Source organism: Lemur catta, chromosome 10, assembly GCF_020740605.2.
Source record: "Lemur catta isolate mLemCat1 chromosome 10, mLemCat1.pri, whole genome shotgun sequence".
NCBI lineage: Eukaryota > Metazoa > Chordata > Mammalia > Primates > Lemuridae > Lemur > Lemur catta.
In genome coordinates, this window is record NC_059137.1 from 70,346,581 (window position 1) to 70,364,685 (window position 18,105).

An 18,105-nucleotide genomic window follows, 5' to 3' on the forward strand; every position below is an offset into this window, starting at 1 on the left:
TGACAATAAACAGTCTCTCTGAGGTAGATACTATTTATTATTTCTCATTTTACAGGTGAGAAATCTGAGGCTTAAAGATGAAAAATAACTTGCTTAAGGTTACATAGGTAGGAAGTGGCAGTACAACTTTGAACTGTCTGACCACATATTTTACAGTTTGTCTTACTAATGTCATTCTTAAATCCTGCACAAAACATCAAGTTTTCTCTCTCTCATTGGCATTTACCATCTTTCTTGAATTTTGTATCTAAGGTCATCAACAACAAAACACACACAAGCAAGGAGTTACTCAATTACAAAGCCAAAATTCTGGATGCAGTACAAAAGTTAATTAACTTAGTCACTGATACTCACATAACTCAAACACAAATTACTTACTTTATTTAACAATGAAATAGTAATAACAACACAATAATTTAGTTGTAACAAAGCCATCAACAGAGCAAAAAACCAAAGCTAATTAAGAGCATTGCTTCAGCTCAAATTAATTATCTCCTTTAAACAGGAAAAAACTACTCTTAGTCTAGTGGTTCTCAAACCTGTCTGCACATTACAGGAATGGACAGAAAGAGGATTGGTGCTTAAAAAAATAGCTCTATCAAGGCCCACCTCAGAACAATTAAATGAGAATCTCTCAAAAGTGGGTTCCAGGCAGATTTTTAAAGTGCTGTCAGTGTTGAGAACTACAGGTCTAGAAGAGTAACAATAAAAACCATGCCTTCAAAGCAATTCAAAACCAAGAAACTTATCATATTATTTCTTTCCTCTTATTCGGGGAAAGGAGAAGGGGTCAGGCACTAACTCATTTCTCATTGCTCTTTATCCATTTTGGATTGCCCATAGTAGACCTTAACAAGCATCAATCAAATATTGGAAGTTATGCAAACATGCTACCCAAATTGAAATTCTCCCTACTTCACATTTAGAAAGCTCTTTTAGATAAAACAATACTAGCTTTCAGAAAGAATCCCTCACATTTTAAATTTGCATAGATGTTCAAGTCAGCTTTGTTCAACTAAGAGTCAATAAAATGTATTAGAAAGTATTTTATTAGTAACTGCTATTATAAAACAACTATTTATTTCATGTACCACAAATAAACTTTTTGGTGCAGATGGGAGGAATATTTGAGTGTTTCCCACCTATTTCTAAAACTGCCAGAATTTCTTTTCATAAGATCACTATCTTCAAATTTAAAGTCTAAACAAAGCTTTTTTCCTTAAGAATGCATACATAAAATACTTCCCCAACAACTGCGCTATATCCTTGACAAATCCCTATTGGGAGGTTCAGTAGTAACTGCAGATATTTATTGTCAAAACAATCTTTCCTCGTTTTTCAGGTTTAGAAATGATACCACCTCAAGTATGGAAAATAACTTTTTCCTTAAGAATACATGAATTCACTTAGAGATGTTTCCTCAAATTCAATGAATCCCACTTATTCAGTTCCTTATGTCAGGACTCCATGTCAACCTCAGCCACTTCATTCTTGTCCTGAAGTGTTGCTTCTGTCAGGTTGTCTCCAGTTGCATCTTCAATGTCTGCCAGATCAATAGGCGGTAAAGGATTCCTCCAGTACTGGAAGGTATTATACTGCCAAAATTCTTCATTGTGCTTTACAGAAAAAAGAGAAAAAGAGAGAAAGAGAGAGAGAGAGAGACAGAGAGAGATGAAAGTACATCAATGGCTTACAAAAAGTTAAATTTTTTCAGGAAACAATTCTATTTTAAAAGCAAACAAACTCACATAAGATTTTGCAGTGTTTTACTTCGCATTTTTAACAAATACACATTTTTGCCTCATCAAAGTATTTTGTGTACTCAAATCTGTACATTTTAATATTTATAGATTTGTGAAAGTATTTGTTGGTAGATTAAATTAAAAAAAATTTTTTTTGAGACAGGGTCTCAGCTGGTCCAGTGGTAGTGGGTCATCAGAACTTATTAACATTAGTGTCACTAAAGTTGTTATATAACCCCCCACTGCTAAATTTGACTGGCTAAAAAAAAAAAAAAAAAAAAAACAGAGAAGACTAGGTCTCACTCTGTCACCCAGGCTGGTGTGCAGTGGCTGGATCATAGCTCACCACAGCTTTGAACTCCTGGCCTCAAGCAATCCTCCCACCTCAGCCTCTCAAAGTGCTAGGATTATAGGCATGGGCCACCACACCTCGATCTCTCCCATTTTTAACCCAAAGAAAATATCTGAAAATAGTCTTAACATTTTTTATCTTTCAATGAGGATAATAAAAATTTATTTTAAAAATACATAATCACACACCCCTTATAATGTACATTTGGGGTTTTTTTTGAAGACCTTCCAAAAAGTATTAGGACACGAACATGGTGAATAGCAAGAAAATCTTAAACTGATCATTTTATTAGAGACCACTTCATGCATGACATAACTTTTAAATCAATATATCAAAATTTTGTAAACTCAAATGAATGGTGACCCCTTAAAAATTCAGCAGCTTACTTTGAATGGCTACAAAATTATTTCAAGTAACTACGAAATGAAACTGATGTTCCAATGAAGTTCAAAATTGGCACAGAATTTCACAAGCATCCCTAAAATACTTCGTGCAAAGGAAACAGCATTGAAATCACATACAGGCTTCTAAGGTGACAATTCCGAACATTAACACCTTTCCCAGAATATCTCCATCTATTATTCTACTACGTTGTGTTCTTACTTTAAGTTCATACTTGCTATAGCAGCACCAACAGAAATATAATGGAAGGTACATAAGTAATTTAAATTTTTCTAGTAACCACAGTACAATAGGTGAAATTACCCTTAATATCGTATTTGACCTAATATACCCAAAATATTGTTTCAACATGTAGTGTTTTAAAAATTAATATTATACATTCTTCTGGGTCATACTACTAAGTTTTCAAAATCTGGCATGTATTTTACACTTCCAGCACTATTCAGACTACTCACTTTTCAATGCTCAATAGTCACATGTGGTTTAATGGTTACTGTACTGGAGAGCACAAGTCTCTAAAAAAAGTGTCACCAGGAAGAATTCATCGTTTTACACTCTAAGGCTCAGAGAATCAAGAGTCTTCCAGGAATTTCTTAATATTGGGATAAAGATGTAATAAGTCAAAGGATACCAAGAAAAATTTCACTTTAATAACAAGATGGAGTCAAAAACAAGGTTCTAGTTTTCTTTGTCTTTTGGAAAATCTATTGTTCAAATTATCTACTTATAAAAGCTGGATCAAAAAAAGGTCCTTTAATGTTAGTGTAACCTAGTAGCTAAGGGCACAAACTCTGCCACCACACCTGGGTTTGAAAGATAACTACCACCCACTAACTCTGATCTTGACCTCATCAATAAAATGGAGAACCATTACAAGAATGAAGGTTTTAAAAAAAAGAATTATGGTTTAGCATAGTAATTGCTCAATATTGCTAGGTATTTATGTTTCAATAAGCCTATGAATCATGAATCACTTTCTCCTTAGAAAAATATTTCCACTGACTTTTTGTTAAAAACGTGAAACACCCAAGAGGCAACACTGGCAGAGCAATGAACCTGCATAAAGTAACACTAACATAAAAAAAAAAATGCATGAGCCCTGGCGCAGTGGCTCATGCCTGTAATCCTAGCACTCTGGGAGGCCAAGGCGGGTGGATCCTTTGAGCTCAGGAGCTCGAGACCAGCCTGAGCAAGGGCGAGACCCCATCTCTACTAAAAAAATACAAAGAAATTAGCTGGACAACTAAATATATACAGAAAAAATTAGCCAGGCATGGGGGAACATGCCTGTAGTCCCAGCTACTTGGGAGGCTGAGGCAGTAGGATTGCTTGAGCCCAGGAGTTTGAGGTTGCTGTGAGCTAGGCTGATGCCATGGCACTCTAGCCTGGGCAACAGAGTGAGACTCTGTCTCAAAAAAAAAAAAAAAAGGAGGAAAAATTGCATGAATATTTAATGAATACCTGATTTTATTTTAGTTCTCTAGTAAAAAAAAAAATCTGAAACAACTTAGCAAATACTCTGAAGTTCCAGGACAGAAAAGATGTACCATTGTTCTGCCTAGATTCCATTCTCAATGCAGAAAGTATTTGAAGTAGTATTTCCTAAATGAGATCTCAAGGGTGAGGGAAGAAACTTAAGCTCTATTCTGAGCACAACAGAAACCAGGCATTTACTGCACTGAACTGAAAAAGCCTTTTACTCCTCTATGTTTTTGTTATATCTAGTTTTCCCTTGGAAATGAGCTGTAAAACCCTTAAAATAAAAAGCCTGTGTCTTTGGAGGCAGGAAGGAGAGAGGGAAACTGGAAAGAGCATGTCCCTCACTTAGGTTTGCAGAGGAGCAGCAGCTCCAGGAACCAAGCTGACAAAAAGAAGGAACATGTGGTTACTGGGCTTTTGTCAAAAGAAAAAGGACTAGTCTTGGGGAAGGAACCTCTGGAGCCAATCATTTTCCCTGCCACATACTTGCCATGACTTCAGAAAATAGAGAGCTGCCAGATCTACAGTCACTGCTGTGGGTAAGATACAGGTAAGTCTAAGAGATTCTAAAGCAGGTGTCTTTGTAGCCGTCTACTGAAGAACTGCCATTGTTCTCCCAACCTCCCATTTCCTTATTTCCCACTTATCAACGTGTGGCATCCTGCAGTCAATGTATTCTGGTAGGAAAGACAAGCCTGTGGGTGGGGTAACAAAAAAGTGTGAAAAACTTTCAAAAAGTTTTCAAACTACGAAGTCCCTATTTCCAAATCCCATAGGTTTGGATGACTATCATTATCATTCTGAGTGAGCTGATTTTGAATATCTAAGAGCAATCTGAAGAAAAAAAGTCTAAAATAAGGTTCATGTTTTCTAAATTCCAAAAAAACCCAAGGGTAGAAATATTTACAATGCATTACTTTCATCCAAAATGATTAAATCTAAAAAGGTATCTAAAAGATAATTTCTGACAACCACTGGGGTGGGGAGGAATCATTCTCGACTATGAAACTCATTATTTTATTGGCTTTTTCACATGAAAATTCAACATGCTACAGAAACTTCAATTTTTTTCTTGGAAAGGCATCTGATAAACTCTGTCATAAAATACTGAATAGGAAAATTTGGGGTGAATACTATGCTGCAGTGGTTGAATAGAGTTTGGTGAATTCTGAGCCTTTTACTTAGTTCTTCCATTCCCAAAAACCCCTGGGGTCAGTCATTCTGGAACTGTAAAAAAGCAGTCTGAATTCCTCAGTGTACACCAAAGCTGTCCAATAAATACACGTGAGCCACAAACATAATTTAAAATTTTCTAGTGGCCATATTAAAACCGTAAAAGAAACTTGTGAAATTAACTTTATTTTATTCAATCCAATATACCCCAATTATTTCACAGGTAAGCAATATAAAAATTTGAACTATTTTATTTTCCTTCTTTCTTACTAAACGTATGAAATCTAGAGTGTATTTTGCACTTACAAAACATCTCACTTTGGACTAGTCACATTTTAAACGTTCAGCAGTCTCACCTGACTAGTGGCTGTCATACTAAACAGCAGACATCTAGATCTTCTCAGGATTCTTAAGGTCCAGAGGGACAAGACCCTCCCCCAATGATTCTCACACACGCGTTACTTTAGGGCCCTAATTAGTTTTCAACAACAACCCGTTTTCATAGGATCAGATTTAACACTAAGTTTAAAAAGCTTTTCCCAAGACAGGGCAGTCCTTCTCTGCCAAAAGAGCTGTCAACAGCCTACGCCACGTCCAATGAATTGACGGCTACCACATTAGTCGCCCACTAAAGAATCCATCACGAATTCTAGAATAATCACCGTCAAACCAAGGAAGGCACGCTACACCTTTTCCTGATGGTTGTCGCTGGGCTGAACCTCTCTCTGGTCACGGTCAACGTCTGTACCAGGGTCTACAGCCGGCCACGACCCCCACGCTCCGGCTTCCCTCCGACAAAGTGCCGCGCGGAGGCGGCCCGGCCACTCCCCACGCGAACAGTGTTCCCCCCGAGACTGGGGAAGCGCTTTCCGCCCGTCGGGCTCCCTCGCGCGTCGCCGGGGGGTCAGCGTCCATCCCGGCGCGGCGACGCCGGCTTTTCGCCTCGGGGGGCGTCTTAATGAACACAGTCCCGAGTGGGGCTCTCCGGTCCTTCCCGGACGCGTCGTGTGTCGCGGGAAAGACGAGCCCCTTCGCCCCCTCCCCCACCCCGCCCCAAGCCCTACCTGGCGCGGGGCGGCCCCCCAGTCTCCGCTCGGGGGCCCTGCGCGCCCCGCCCCGGCGTCGCCACCGCCCCTCGGGGGCCGGGCGTCTCCGGGCTCCTCCCCCGGCCCGCGGGGCCGCACGGGCTGCCGCAGCGGCGGCGACTCGCCCGTTCCCGGGCCGCGGCCCTCGGCCTCCTGGCCGCCTGGGGCGCTGCTGTCCCCGCTGTCACGGCGCTTGCTGGGCGAAGCCGAAGACTCTGCCATGGCCCCCGCGTCGATTTTGCGCTTTCGCTGCAGCTCTGGGACCCCGAGAGGCTGCCCAGGATGCGAGGCCCCCGGCGGGCGGCTCCAGAGCGGCGAAGACGGCGGCGGCTCCTCCGCGAAGTCGCAGAGCAGGAGCCGCTTCCAAGGCACGTGGAACGCCACCGGCTCGGCCGCCCGCCGCTTGGCCATGGGCCCAGAGGCTCGGGCTCCCGCCCCCGGCGCGGGACACCGGGCGCCGATAGTTACGGGTGTGGCGGGCGAGGGCGGAGCGCGCGAGGGCGAGGCCGAAGTCCAGCGAGGCTTCGATAGGCCGACGGAGAGGGTGGAGGGGCCGGGGCGGCCCGAACCCGGCGCAGCCCGCGCGCACTGCTCTCGCGGCCGCCGAGGTGCGGCCCGGGCGTTGGGGAGCAACCGCGAAGCCGTGGAGATTCGAACCTGCGCACTACGTGCGCGCGCGCTCGCGCTGGCCGGGCGGAGCTGCTGGTTGGTGGAAGCTCACGGGGCGCGCTCCCGAGCGCTCTCGCGGCCGGAAGTGCGCGCCCCGGGGGGAGGCGGGAAGGCGGCGGCGACCTCCTTAAAAACCCCGGCGAGCGGCCCGCGGAGGGGCGTGACTGCGGGTCATACTGCTCCGGGCTAGGTGAAACGGAGTACGTTCTAGACGCTTCTGGAGGAGACTTAAGGCGTTTTCTTAACTATGTTACTGTTTCCTTCCTCAAGTCAGTGACCACGGGGACATCTCCAGGACTTTAAGACAAGAATTATACAAACTTTTAAATAAGGTAGTAAGAGGCTTTATGCTAGGTTATTATTCAAAACAAACGACTGAAGAGAAGTCAGGGCTGAGGCTAAAGCTAACATGCAAAAATCGCACACAAAAACCGAGTGTTTATTCTGGGGCGGCTGCTGTAGAAATTGAAACTGGCAACACGTTCCTGGAAGATCCCTTGATTAAAAACTTACTGACGAAGTCGCAGACGAGATGTGCAGCTCTTCCAACATAGCTGGGCGGTTGGCAAGAACGAAGCCTGGAGCACAGCTCCTCTCCTTGCCGGCTGAAACCTGCAATGGTTTGGCTCTGAAAGTGTGCATGGAGCCTGAGTTCCTGCTTACTCTGTGCGGTGATCAGTCCATATTCCAAAAGTTTCATTATAGCAAAATTGTGTGTTAGAAAAAGTGAGGTGGAGACGACCAAACCATATTTATTATAGCTTATATTTTAATCGTTTGATAGACAGTAACCAAGTAAACAAAAATGGAAGAAAATAAGACTGTATCAGTGCTTTGAAGGGGGAAACTAATATTCTGAAGAAAAAGTATGCAAGGAAGATTATTTTAGCTGGTAGATACTATCTAAATATTAATTGCCCCATCCCCCTACACCTCAAAGTGGTTGTGAGAGGATGGGTTGATTATTTACTTCCCAAGCACAAAAATGTAACAAGGTAGGGTAGTAAACAATAGCATTTGTTTGATCTTTCCATTCTCTTGTTTGAAATTGATAAGTCGTCTGTCTCAAACAGATGAAGAATTTGCCGTTTTCTAACCGGTGGTACAGATCAGCCATGAAAGAGTGTAATCCCAGCAATCAGATGTTTTGTTTGAAAGGTTTTGAGGGAACCCTGCCCAAAAATGATAGTGTAGTTTAGCTAATGATTTATTGCTTTGTGTTCCTCTCCACAGACTTTCTTTGTTTCTAAATTGTAAAATTTATCATATGCACAAGGTTGTATAAAACATGCATGTAGATAGAAGAAGGATAGTAAGACACCCAGCACTCAGTTTCAGATACAGAATACTACCAGTACCACAATATGACAAGCTCCCTATGTGTGCGTCTGCCACTGGTGCCTCCCTCCTTTTCCCTCCTGGTAATTGCTATTTTGAATTTTGAGTTAATCCTTCCTTTGCGTTTTCTTTGTAACTTCCCCATCTGCATGTATATTCCTAAATAACATATTTTTGGTTTAGCTGGGGTTTTTTTAACAGCTTTATTGGGGTCTAACTGACATACAGTAAACTGTATGTATTTAAAGTGTGCAATTGTACCTAGGCATACACCTGTGAAATCATGACCACAATCAAGATAATGCACATATCAATCACCCTCAAAAGTTTTATCCGCCCTCCCAGGTTACCACTGATTTACTTTCTGTCATTATTAGATTAATTTACATTTTCTAGAGTTTTACATAAATGGAATTATACATTATATACTATGTTTGGCTTCTTTCAGCATATTTTGAGATTCATCCATGTTACATGTTCTTTCCATTTGTATGGGTATATCACAATTTGTTTATCCATTGATCTGTTGATGAATATGTACTTACTCATCCCACATAATGTACTTTTCATCTCCACAAGTTCAATTTGGGTCTTTTTTTATATCTTCCATGTTTATATAACTTTTTGAACGTATGGAATACAGTTATTTTCACTGTTTTAATGTCCTTTTCTGCCAATTCTAATATCTGTCAGTGGTTTCAATCGATTGATCTTTCTCCTCTCTATGGATTATGTTTTTCTGTTTCTTAGCACACCTGGTGATTTCTGATTGGACACCAGATATTGGGAGTTTTACTAAGTTGGGTGCTAAATATTTTTGTATTTCTATAAATATTCTTGAGTTTTGTTCTAGGATGCTGTTAAGGTAGGTAGAAATAGTTTGGCCCATTTGGGTCTTACAAGATCTGGTGAGTGGGACCTGAGCTTTGTTTAGTCTAGGGCTAATTATTCCACACTACTGAGACAAAAGCTTTCTCTGTGCCATACCCAGTTCCCTGTGAATTATGGTCTTCCAGCCCGGGTATGGGAACGGGCACTCTTTTGACCTTGTGTAAGCCCTGGCTTCTGTACCCTCAATACTTTCAGGTGCTTATTTCTCTAGCCTTGGGTAGTTTTCTCACACACATGCACTGATAGGTACTCTGCAGATTACTCAAGGAAGATCTCCAGTGTTCTATGTGCAGCTCCGTCCTTTCAGGTACTCTGTCCTGCAAACTCTCGCTGCCTTGGTCTCCCTGGACTGTCAAGTTCACCTCCTCAATCCAGAGATTCTGTAAGACTTTTCTGAGGTTCCTTCTGACGATCCTATATCCTGGTCAATAAGTAGGGCTCATCTTGTTTGTTTTCTGTCTCTTGACAATCACTTTCCTTTGTTGGCTGATGTCCCATGTGAAAAATATTGTTTTATATATTGTCCGCGTTTTTGGTGGCTTTATGTTAGAGGGTAAATTTGGTCTGTTACTTCATCTTGAGTAGAAGCAGAAAACTCTTTCCCAAAAGATTTTACTTTGACTTCAAGGATATATTATAGTGTAACTTTTCACTTTAAGTTATGATTCCTGTTTCCTTATTATAGGAAATTGTATTATATGTTGTAGGAAATTGAACTTCAGTCTGTTCACCAACCTTGTAATATTCAAACCACTGACCATGACGTGCCTGATCTTATGTGATGAGCTCAACCAGTATAAAGAAAATTGTACAAATTTCTTCAAGAGTGAAATATATATCCTAGATTGTGTGTGTGTTGTGTGTGTGTGTGTGTGTGTAAGTCCTACTTATCCTTCAGGCCCCAGTTCAAATGGCATTTCTTCAGGGAAGTCTTCTCTAAGTCAGCACTCTCCTACCCCGTTGCATGTGCTCACAGAATCCAGTACCTGTCCTTTATAATGGTTACCTTAATACTTACAATTATGTAATTACTTGTTTGACACCTTTCCTTTGCTATACAAGCTCTGTGATGGGAGAAACAGTATCTATCTAGTCAGCTACTGAATCCCTAGAACTAAGTTTGTTGCCTGTCACAATGCAGGTTCTCAAATAAATATTTGTGGAATGTGTGAAAAAGGGAAGCTCACACAATAATGAAGCTAGGATACTGACCAGATCTGTGTTTCTCCACTCAAAACCATCTTTTCCCAGGCTGTCTGCAGAGGTAAATTGCCAAATAAACAAAAAGACATTGTAGCTTTCAAAAGGATTTAGTGCAGTTTTCAGTATTAGATTGGCTATCATCCAAATGGTAATAAGAGGTTGTGTTGGTGAGGATATAGACAAACACATATTTTCCTTGTTTTAAAATGTAAATTGGTATAATCATTTAAGAGAGCAATCTGGCAATATTTGTGAAAACTTAAAAATGCAGACACATATTCAACAAGTCTACTTCTAGGAATTTATATTCCAGGTACAGTACTGACAATAGACAAAAAAGTATGTACAGGTTTATTCATTGTAGTATAATTCTTTTTTTTTTTCTTTTTTGAGACAGAGTCTCGCTTTGTTGCCTGGGCTAGAGTGAGTGCCATGGCATCAGCCTAGCTCACAGCAACCTCAAACTCCTGGGCTTAAGCGATCCTACTGCCTCAGCCTCCCAGGTAGCTGGGACTACAGGCATGTGCCACCATGCCCTGCTAATTTTTTCTATATATATATATTTAGTTGTCCAGATAATTTCTTTCTATTTTTAGTAGAGACGGGGTCTCGCTCTTGCTCAGGCTAATCTCGAACTCCTGACCTCGAGCAATCCACCCGCCTCGGCCTCCCAGAGTGCTAGGATTACAGGCGTGAGCCACTGCGCCCGGCCTTGTAGTATATTCTAAATAGCAAAGATTGGAAACAACCTAAATGTTACTTATTAGTAAAGTATGGTACATATTATATATTAATAATATTAATACTATATTAGTATAATTAACACAATATATTATTAATGATATATAATGGAGTACTGTGCAGCTATTTTTTAAATGAAGTAAATTTATTTGTATGGATATAGAACAATTGGCAAAACTTAATGTCAAGTCAAAAAAGCAAGGTACACAATAGTATATATTGGCCAAAATATGTAGGCAAATCTCAGAGATATTGTGGAGTTTTTTTGGTTTCCCAATACATATAAAAGTTATGCTACTCTACACTGTGGTGTAAGTGTGCAGTAGCATTAAGTCTAAAAATACAATGTACAGATTTTAATTAAAAAATAATTTATTGCTAAAAAATGCTAATAATCATCTGCGCCTTCAGAGAGTTGTAATCTTTTTGCTGGTGGAGGGTCTTGCCTCGACGCTGATGGCTGCTGACTGATCAGGGTGTGATATTCAAGGTTGGGGTAGCTGTGGCAATTTCCTGAAATGAAATAACAATAAAGTTTGTTCCCTCAGTTGACTCTTCCTTTCATGAAAGATTTCTCTGTAGCATGTGATAGTATTTTATCCACAGTAGAATATTTTTTCAAAATTGAAGTCAAATCTCTCAAACCTTATGGCTACTTTATCAACTAAGTTTATGTAATATTTAAATCCTTTGTTGTCATTTCAACAATGTTCACAGTATCTTCGCCAGGAGTAGATTCCATCTCCAGAAACTACTTTCTTTGCTTATCCATAAGCAGCAACCTCTCACCCTTTCAGTTTTTATCATGAGATTGCAGCCATTCAGTCACATCTTCAGGCTCTAATTTTTTTGTTTTGTTTTGTTTGTTTTTTGAGACAGGGTCTCACTCTGTTGCCCGAGCTAGAGTGCAGTGGGGTCATCATAGCTCACTGCAACCTCAAACTCCTGGGCTCAAGCAATCCTCCTGCCTCAGCCTCCCAAGTAGCTGGGAGTACGGGCATTTGCCTTGCTAATATTTCTTTCTTTCTTTCTTTCTTTTTTTCTTTCTTTTTCTTTTTTCTTTCTTTCTTTTTTTTTTTTGTAGAGTCTGTGTTTCGCTCTTGCTCAGGCTGGTCTTGAACTCCTGATCTCAAGCAATCCTCCCACCTCAGCCTCCCAAAGTGCTAGGGTTACAGGAGTGAGCCACTGTGCCTTGCCTGGGCTTCACTTTTAATTCTGTTTCTCTTGCTTTTTCCACTATATCTGCAGTTACTTCCTCCACTGAGGTCTTGAACCTCTCAAAGTTATCCATGAAGTTGGAATCAACTTTTTCCAAACTCCTGTTAATGTTGATATTTTTGCTTCCTCCTGTGAATCATAAATGTTCTTAATAGCATCTAGAATGGTAAATCCTTTCCAGAACGTTTTCAATTTACTTTCTCCAAATCCATCAGAGGAATTGGTTTCAATTTAAAATCACCAGCTGCATTAGCCCCTAAGAGATTCAGCCTGGTTTTTGAAGCTTTGAAGCCAGGCATTGACTTCTCCAGCTATAAAGGGCTACATGGCATCTTTTTCCAACATAAGGCTGTTTCACCTACATTGGAAATCTGTTGTTCAATGTAGCCACCTTCTTCAATTATCTTGGCTGGATCTTCTGGATAACTTGCTGCAGCTTCTATAATACATAAGCACTTACTGCTTCACCTTGCACCATTATGTTATAGAAATGACTTCTTTCCTTAAACTTCGTGAATCAACCTCTTCTAGCTTCAGACTTTTCTTCCGCAACTTCCTCTCCTCTCTCAGCCCGAATCATTTCGAAATTTTGATTGAAAGTGAGAGATATGCAAGTCTACCTTTCACTTGAACACTTGGAGGCCATTGTAGGGTTATTAACTGGCTTCACTTCAATCTTGTTATGTTTCAGAAAATAGGGATGCCTGAGGAGAGGGATGGGGGGGGAATGGTGCATTGATGGGCAGTCAGAACCCATACAACATTTATCAATTAAGTTTGTTGTCTTACAGGGGCCCAGTTTGTAGTGTCCCACAAGAATTAAAATAGTTTTAACATAAAAGATCACTGATCACAAGTCATCATAACAGATACAATAATTAGAAGTTTGTCAATGCTCACTCCTGTGCCAATAATAATAATAATCATAATGAGCTTGAAATATCTTAAGAATTACCAAAATATGACACAGAGACACTAAGTAAGCAGGTTATTGGAAAAATGGCACTGATAGACTTGCTTGATGCAGGGTTGTCACAAAAAAAACATATCTACAAAGCATAACAAAATGAGATAATGCCTGTATTAAAAAGATATAGGTAAGACATATATACACTATATACCTGTACGTGTGCATATCTATATTTTCTAATCTTTCTGTAATGCACAGAATGTTTCTGGGATGATACTATTATCAGTAGTTGCCTATGTGGTGGGATACTGGGGAATAGGGATAGAAGGCATATGGGACACATCTTTGAGCCACCTCAGATCATATTGGTGTCACTGGTATCTTGTATGGATGGGTTGCAAGTTTCTTCATTAGAGGCCAACACTGTTATCTTCCCCTAAGCAAATTATTACTAGTAGATAAATTCTTTCTCTCTCTCTCTCTCTCCTTTCCATGGACTATTCTTAGGGCATTTCTTTCCAGCCGGTCCAGAGACATTCCCATGTAGTTAGGTGACTGTGTCTCTTTGTGAAGCAGTAGCTATCTTGATAACAAGTAACTTTGTATTTTTTCCTTATTCTTCTATGCTGCTTCTTTATAATCTACAAAATCAGTTTTTCTGAAGCCTACAAGACTGACATTGCAAGGCAATTAAATAAATTCAATTAAAGAGGGACAAGCCTTTTTAAGAAGAGATGGGACACATGACATTTTCACATTTGCCAGAACACAAGAGGAAGAGGTGACTTCCTCATAAGCTACCAAGACAAAATCTGAAAAAATTTTACATTCTTGGCAATTGTGCACTAGCATCTATTTGGAATAGCTGGGTCCCAGTCACAAGGGATATTTCTACTCGTAAGCCTTTTTCATGGCCTTCCGTGGGATGCTCAAAAGAAAGATTGGTGACATGGCAGGAGACTGGAGAGATACCCCTTGGAAGGCGAAGGTACACATTAGAGCTGCTGCTGAGGTGGGGTAGACACAAAAGCTCACCTATTTCCCTATAAGCAGAAGCCTTAAGTTGCTGATGAAGGATGAGCAAACATTTTCCCAGGGAACAGACATGGCTTTTGGGGAGGAGTAGAAGCAAACCTCTTCTGCCTCGGAGGGAGGGGTGGGAAACCCTCTCATTCAAAGGACAAAGGCAAAGATCCTTTATTTCTGGAGGAAAAGTGGAAGCACAAATCTTCATTTTGGGGAAAGGGACAGAAAATAATTTGGCACCTAGCATCCTCCACTGCACTACTGCTGGAGGAGAAGCAGGAAATTCCTGCTGAAGATCAATCACAAATACATAAGAGGAGGGATGGGAATGCTAGAAAAGACCCACTTTGGGGGCCTAGTTGTGCAAAGCCTGCCCAAGAGCCTGAGAACCCACCCACCTGCACAGCCCAGTGCTGCCACTGCCAGCACCTGCGCCCAAGAATTAGTACGTCTGCACCTGCTAACACCAGTGTCAGGGTATGCCACTCAAAGGTCCAAGGATAGGCACATTCAGCCCACCCCTGCCACCAGTGGGGCCCAAGGACTGGCCCACGTAATGTCCTCATCCCTAGCAAAATTTCACCACAGCCTCCATTAACTAACAACCACACCTTAAGCAGCCTCCCGAGTAGCTGGGACTACAGGCATGTGCCACCATGCCCGGCTAATTTTTTCTATATATTTTTAGTTGTCCAGATAATTTCTTTCTATTTTTTAGTAGAGACAGGGTCTCGCTCTTGCTCAGGCTGGTCTTGAACTCCTGACCTCGAGCGATCCTCCTGCCTCGGCCTCCCAGAGTGCTAGGATTACAGGTGTGAGCCACTATGCCTGGCCTGTTGTATATTTCAAAATAGCTAGAAGAGAAGAAATTTGATTGGTTCTAACATAAGGAAAAGACAAATATTTAAGTTGATGGATATCCCAAGTACATTGATCTTTATAAATTTATGAATGTATTAAATTATCACATGTACCCTGAAACTATGTACTATTATGCATCAGTAAAAAAGATATAAACTGGCTCTCTCTCACACATACTCACACTAATCACCTCTGGAAACACCTTCACAGACACACCCAAAATAATGCTTTACCAGGTTTCTAGTTACTCCTTGATCCAGTTGACATCTGAAATTAAGTCCACAAGTCTGCTCCCTGTCAACTTGGTACCCACGTGCATCTCCTTAAACCATACTTAATTTCCAAATAAAGACAATAATAAATAGTTCCACCTAACATGATACAACTACACTACAAACTAATTCCTTCTCCAGAATTCGGCTTGTAGGATTTCAAAATTCAGGATTTTAATCTTCCAGAACTTTGGACATTTTAGGGATTTTAGACTTCAGGGATTTTGTTCTTTCAGGATTTCAACATTCAGGATTATGGTGTTCAGGACCGTGTCCTTTGGGATTATGGTCAGCACTGAAAGTAAGGGGTCCTGGAGGCTGGACACTCAATGGACGCTGAGGGTAGATGGGGGAAGTCGCAGCAGTACTCAGGCATTGAACCTGAAGACAGGCCAATGGGGAGAAAAACACTGCAATCAAATTCCCTCCCCACAACCACCCTTCTCACTGTCCCTGTGGACTAGCCTCTGCCACCCTCTAGTCCCAGCTGGGGGATAATTTGGTCTTTTGGCATCCGTGTTGGTAGTACCTGATGTGCATGTTAAACTTCTTGGTCTGCGCTCCTCTAGGAAAAAAGACCTTAAATCAACTGATAGGGTTTGGACAGGGCTTACAGTAGGGAAGGAAAACAAATTACTGGGGGCCAGAGGGAGCTGAACTGGCAGGTGTTGGAATAGCTGATTAAGGCAAGAAAAAATGAAAGTAACAGGACTTTAATCACTTAATGAAATAGTATTAATATAAGCAAGAGGCTAAACCAGAGAAAGCACCAACTTGTCTCTTTGATTTTTCCCCATGGAATAGTGCAACAGCTGAGGGTCAGGTGGATCCGCACAGGTCGTCTTCTCACTGTTGAGGAACTCTGAAAAGTCTCCCGCAGTTTTGTATATCCCTGGGGTGAAAGTGGGGAGGGGGAGAGGGAAAGGAGTAGAAAAAGTACCAAGTCAGAATGCAGAAGTGCCTTCAATCCTCCGCCCACCCCCTCCCAGACACACACACATACACAGTGAGTCTCAGCAGAGGCACTTGGGCTAAGAATGTAGATATGCTTAAGAGCATGACTGGTGGGGTGGCCCAAGTCCTTGAGTGCAATTCCCTTTAAAAGTCCAATGCGCTATCCAATGCATGACAGAGCCCGGTGCAATTCCCTTTAGAGACTGCAATGCACTGGCTGTGCCCCAAGTCTGGTGTGGAGTGTGCAGCTTTTTATTGTGATGCCTGCCAGGCAAAGCCTTTGTAATTAAATGTTTGGACCTGAAAATTCACACAAGTTTTTGACCAGGAGCTGGACACCTCAAAAATAATCTGTTCTCAGGGCTCTTTGGACCAATCCCATATAGGTATAATAGCACTGATGTATTTTATGCCTGTACTTCCCCATCTTGTCTCACTTTCAAGGAGTACTTTGCATGGACTGTCCCCTCCTGTGTGGTCCAGCAGAAATAACATAGAACCTCAGCAGGAGAAAAAGGCCAAAGACTTAATGGCTCCCTGAGTACTCAGTGTACTCACTGTAATAGGAACAACTGCCTGAGCCAGCCACCAAGTACACCCGTGTTTTTACAAAGGAAGGCAGCTTCTGCCTTCTGCTGCTAGGCTTTTATTGAAAACATGTGACTCACTGAGGCCTTAAGACCTTTTGGCTTGATATCCCCATTTTGGGGTGGGTCTACTTGGACTTGATGACTAACAAGGTGAAAAGAACCTAACAAGCTTTGCCAGTCAAATAGAAATAGTATATTCAGGAGTGTAGCTGACCTGGCCCCAGCAGCTTTTTAGTGCTACATGAAAAAGTGGCAATCTTCCTGGGGGTAAATTTATGGCCAACTACACTGCCTAAAGGAAAGCCACTGGTTCAATGGGGTCCTTGATTCCAAGTTTCCCCTACACTCCTAGGCCTCCTTCACTGATTATTTGGCTCAGATGAAACATAATGAGGTCCAATGAGCTGTTGCTGTTCTGCTTTAGTGCCAGCTATGTAAGACCAAAAGCAGATATGGTTGCTCCTCTCCATTGACAGAACTCAAGGCAGTCCTCATGGCTGTAGCCAATATTCTCTTTGATGAACCTATGTGTTTACTAACTTTGGGGCTGGGGTCTGCCACATGAAATCCTAAAGGCTGACAGATTAAAGACACCTCTCTTTGGCCATTAAAAATCATGGAAATTGCTTAGTTTTCCTAATAATTAAATGAATATTAAACTAGATGCCATTTTTTCTCACAAAGGCATATCTTGGAAATATTGTGGGTTCAGTTCCAGACCATCACAATAAAGTGAGTTACACAAATTTTTTGGTTTCCTAATGCATACAAAAGTCATGTTTATACTGTAGTCTAGTAAGTGTGCAATAGCATTTTATCTAAAAGTACAAACCTTAATTTAAAAATACTTTAATCACTACAAAATGCTGACAGAGACACAAAATGAGCACATGCTGTTGGAAAAATGGTGCCAATAGACTTGCTTGATGCCACGTTGCTAAACCTTCAATTTGTAAAAAATGCAACATCTGTGAAGCATAATAAAACAAGGTATGGCTGTACTGACAAAAAGGAAAAGCTCAGCCATATCCAGTACTGACCATGGAATGGATGGTGGTTCTTAAACACAGTTGTTGGCATGTATATTGGTTCAGTCTTTTTGAAAAGCAACTTAACTGAAAATGTGCATACATACTGACTGAATGATCTCACTTCTAAGTAGCTATCAAAGAGAAATAAACATGTAAGACACATGTACT

General features: G+C 41.2%; 1 protein-coding gene across 1 annotated transcript; it reads right to left on the bottom strand.

Moving 5' to 3' along the window:
• Positions 1 to 359: 359 nt before the first annotated feature.
• On the bottom strand, positions 360 to 6,953 carry C10H9orf40 (chromosome 10 C9orf40 homolog). Its single transcript, XM_045562785.1, has 2 exons — positions 6,213 to 6,953; positions 360 to 1,616 (listed from the first exon to the last, which is right to left on the bottom strand). The coding sequence occupies exons 1-2, from the start codon at positions 6,642 to 6,644 to the stop codon at positions 1,458 to 1,460; spliced, it is 591 nt and encodes a 196-aa protein (XP_045418741.1). The 5' UTR covers positions 6,645 to 6,953; the 3' UTR covers positions 360 to 1,457.
• Positions 6,954 to 18,105: the final 11,152 nt, after the last annotated feature.

Excerpts from the sequence above, each read along its gene's own strand:
- C10H9orf40 (XM_045562785.1), bottom strand. The coding sequence starts at position 6,644 with ATGGCCAAGCGGCGGGCGGCCGAGCCGGTGGCGTTCCACGTGCCTTGG. Across the intron at positions 1,617-6,212 it reads GGGGGGCCGCCCCGCGCCAG|CACAATGAAGAATTTTGGCA; the intron begins GTAGGGCTTGGG and ends TTTTCTGTAAAG.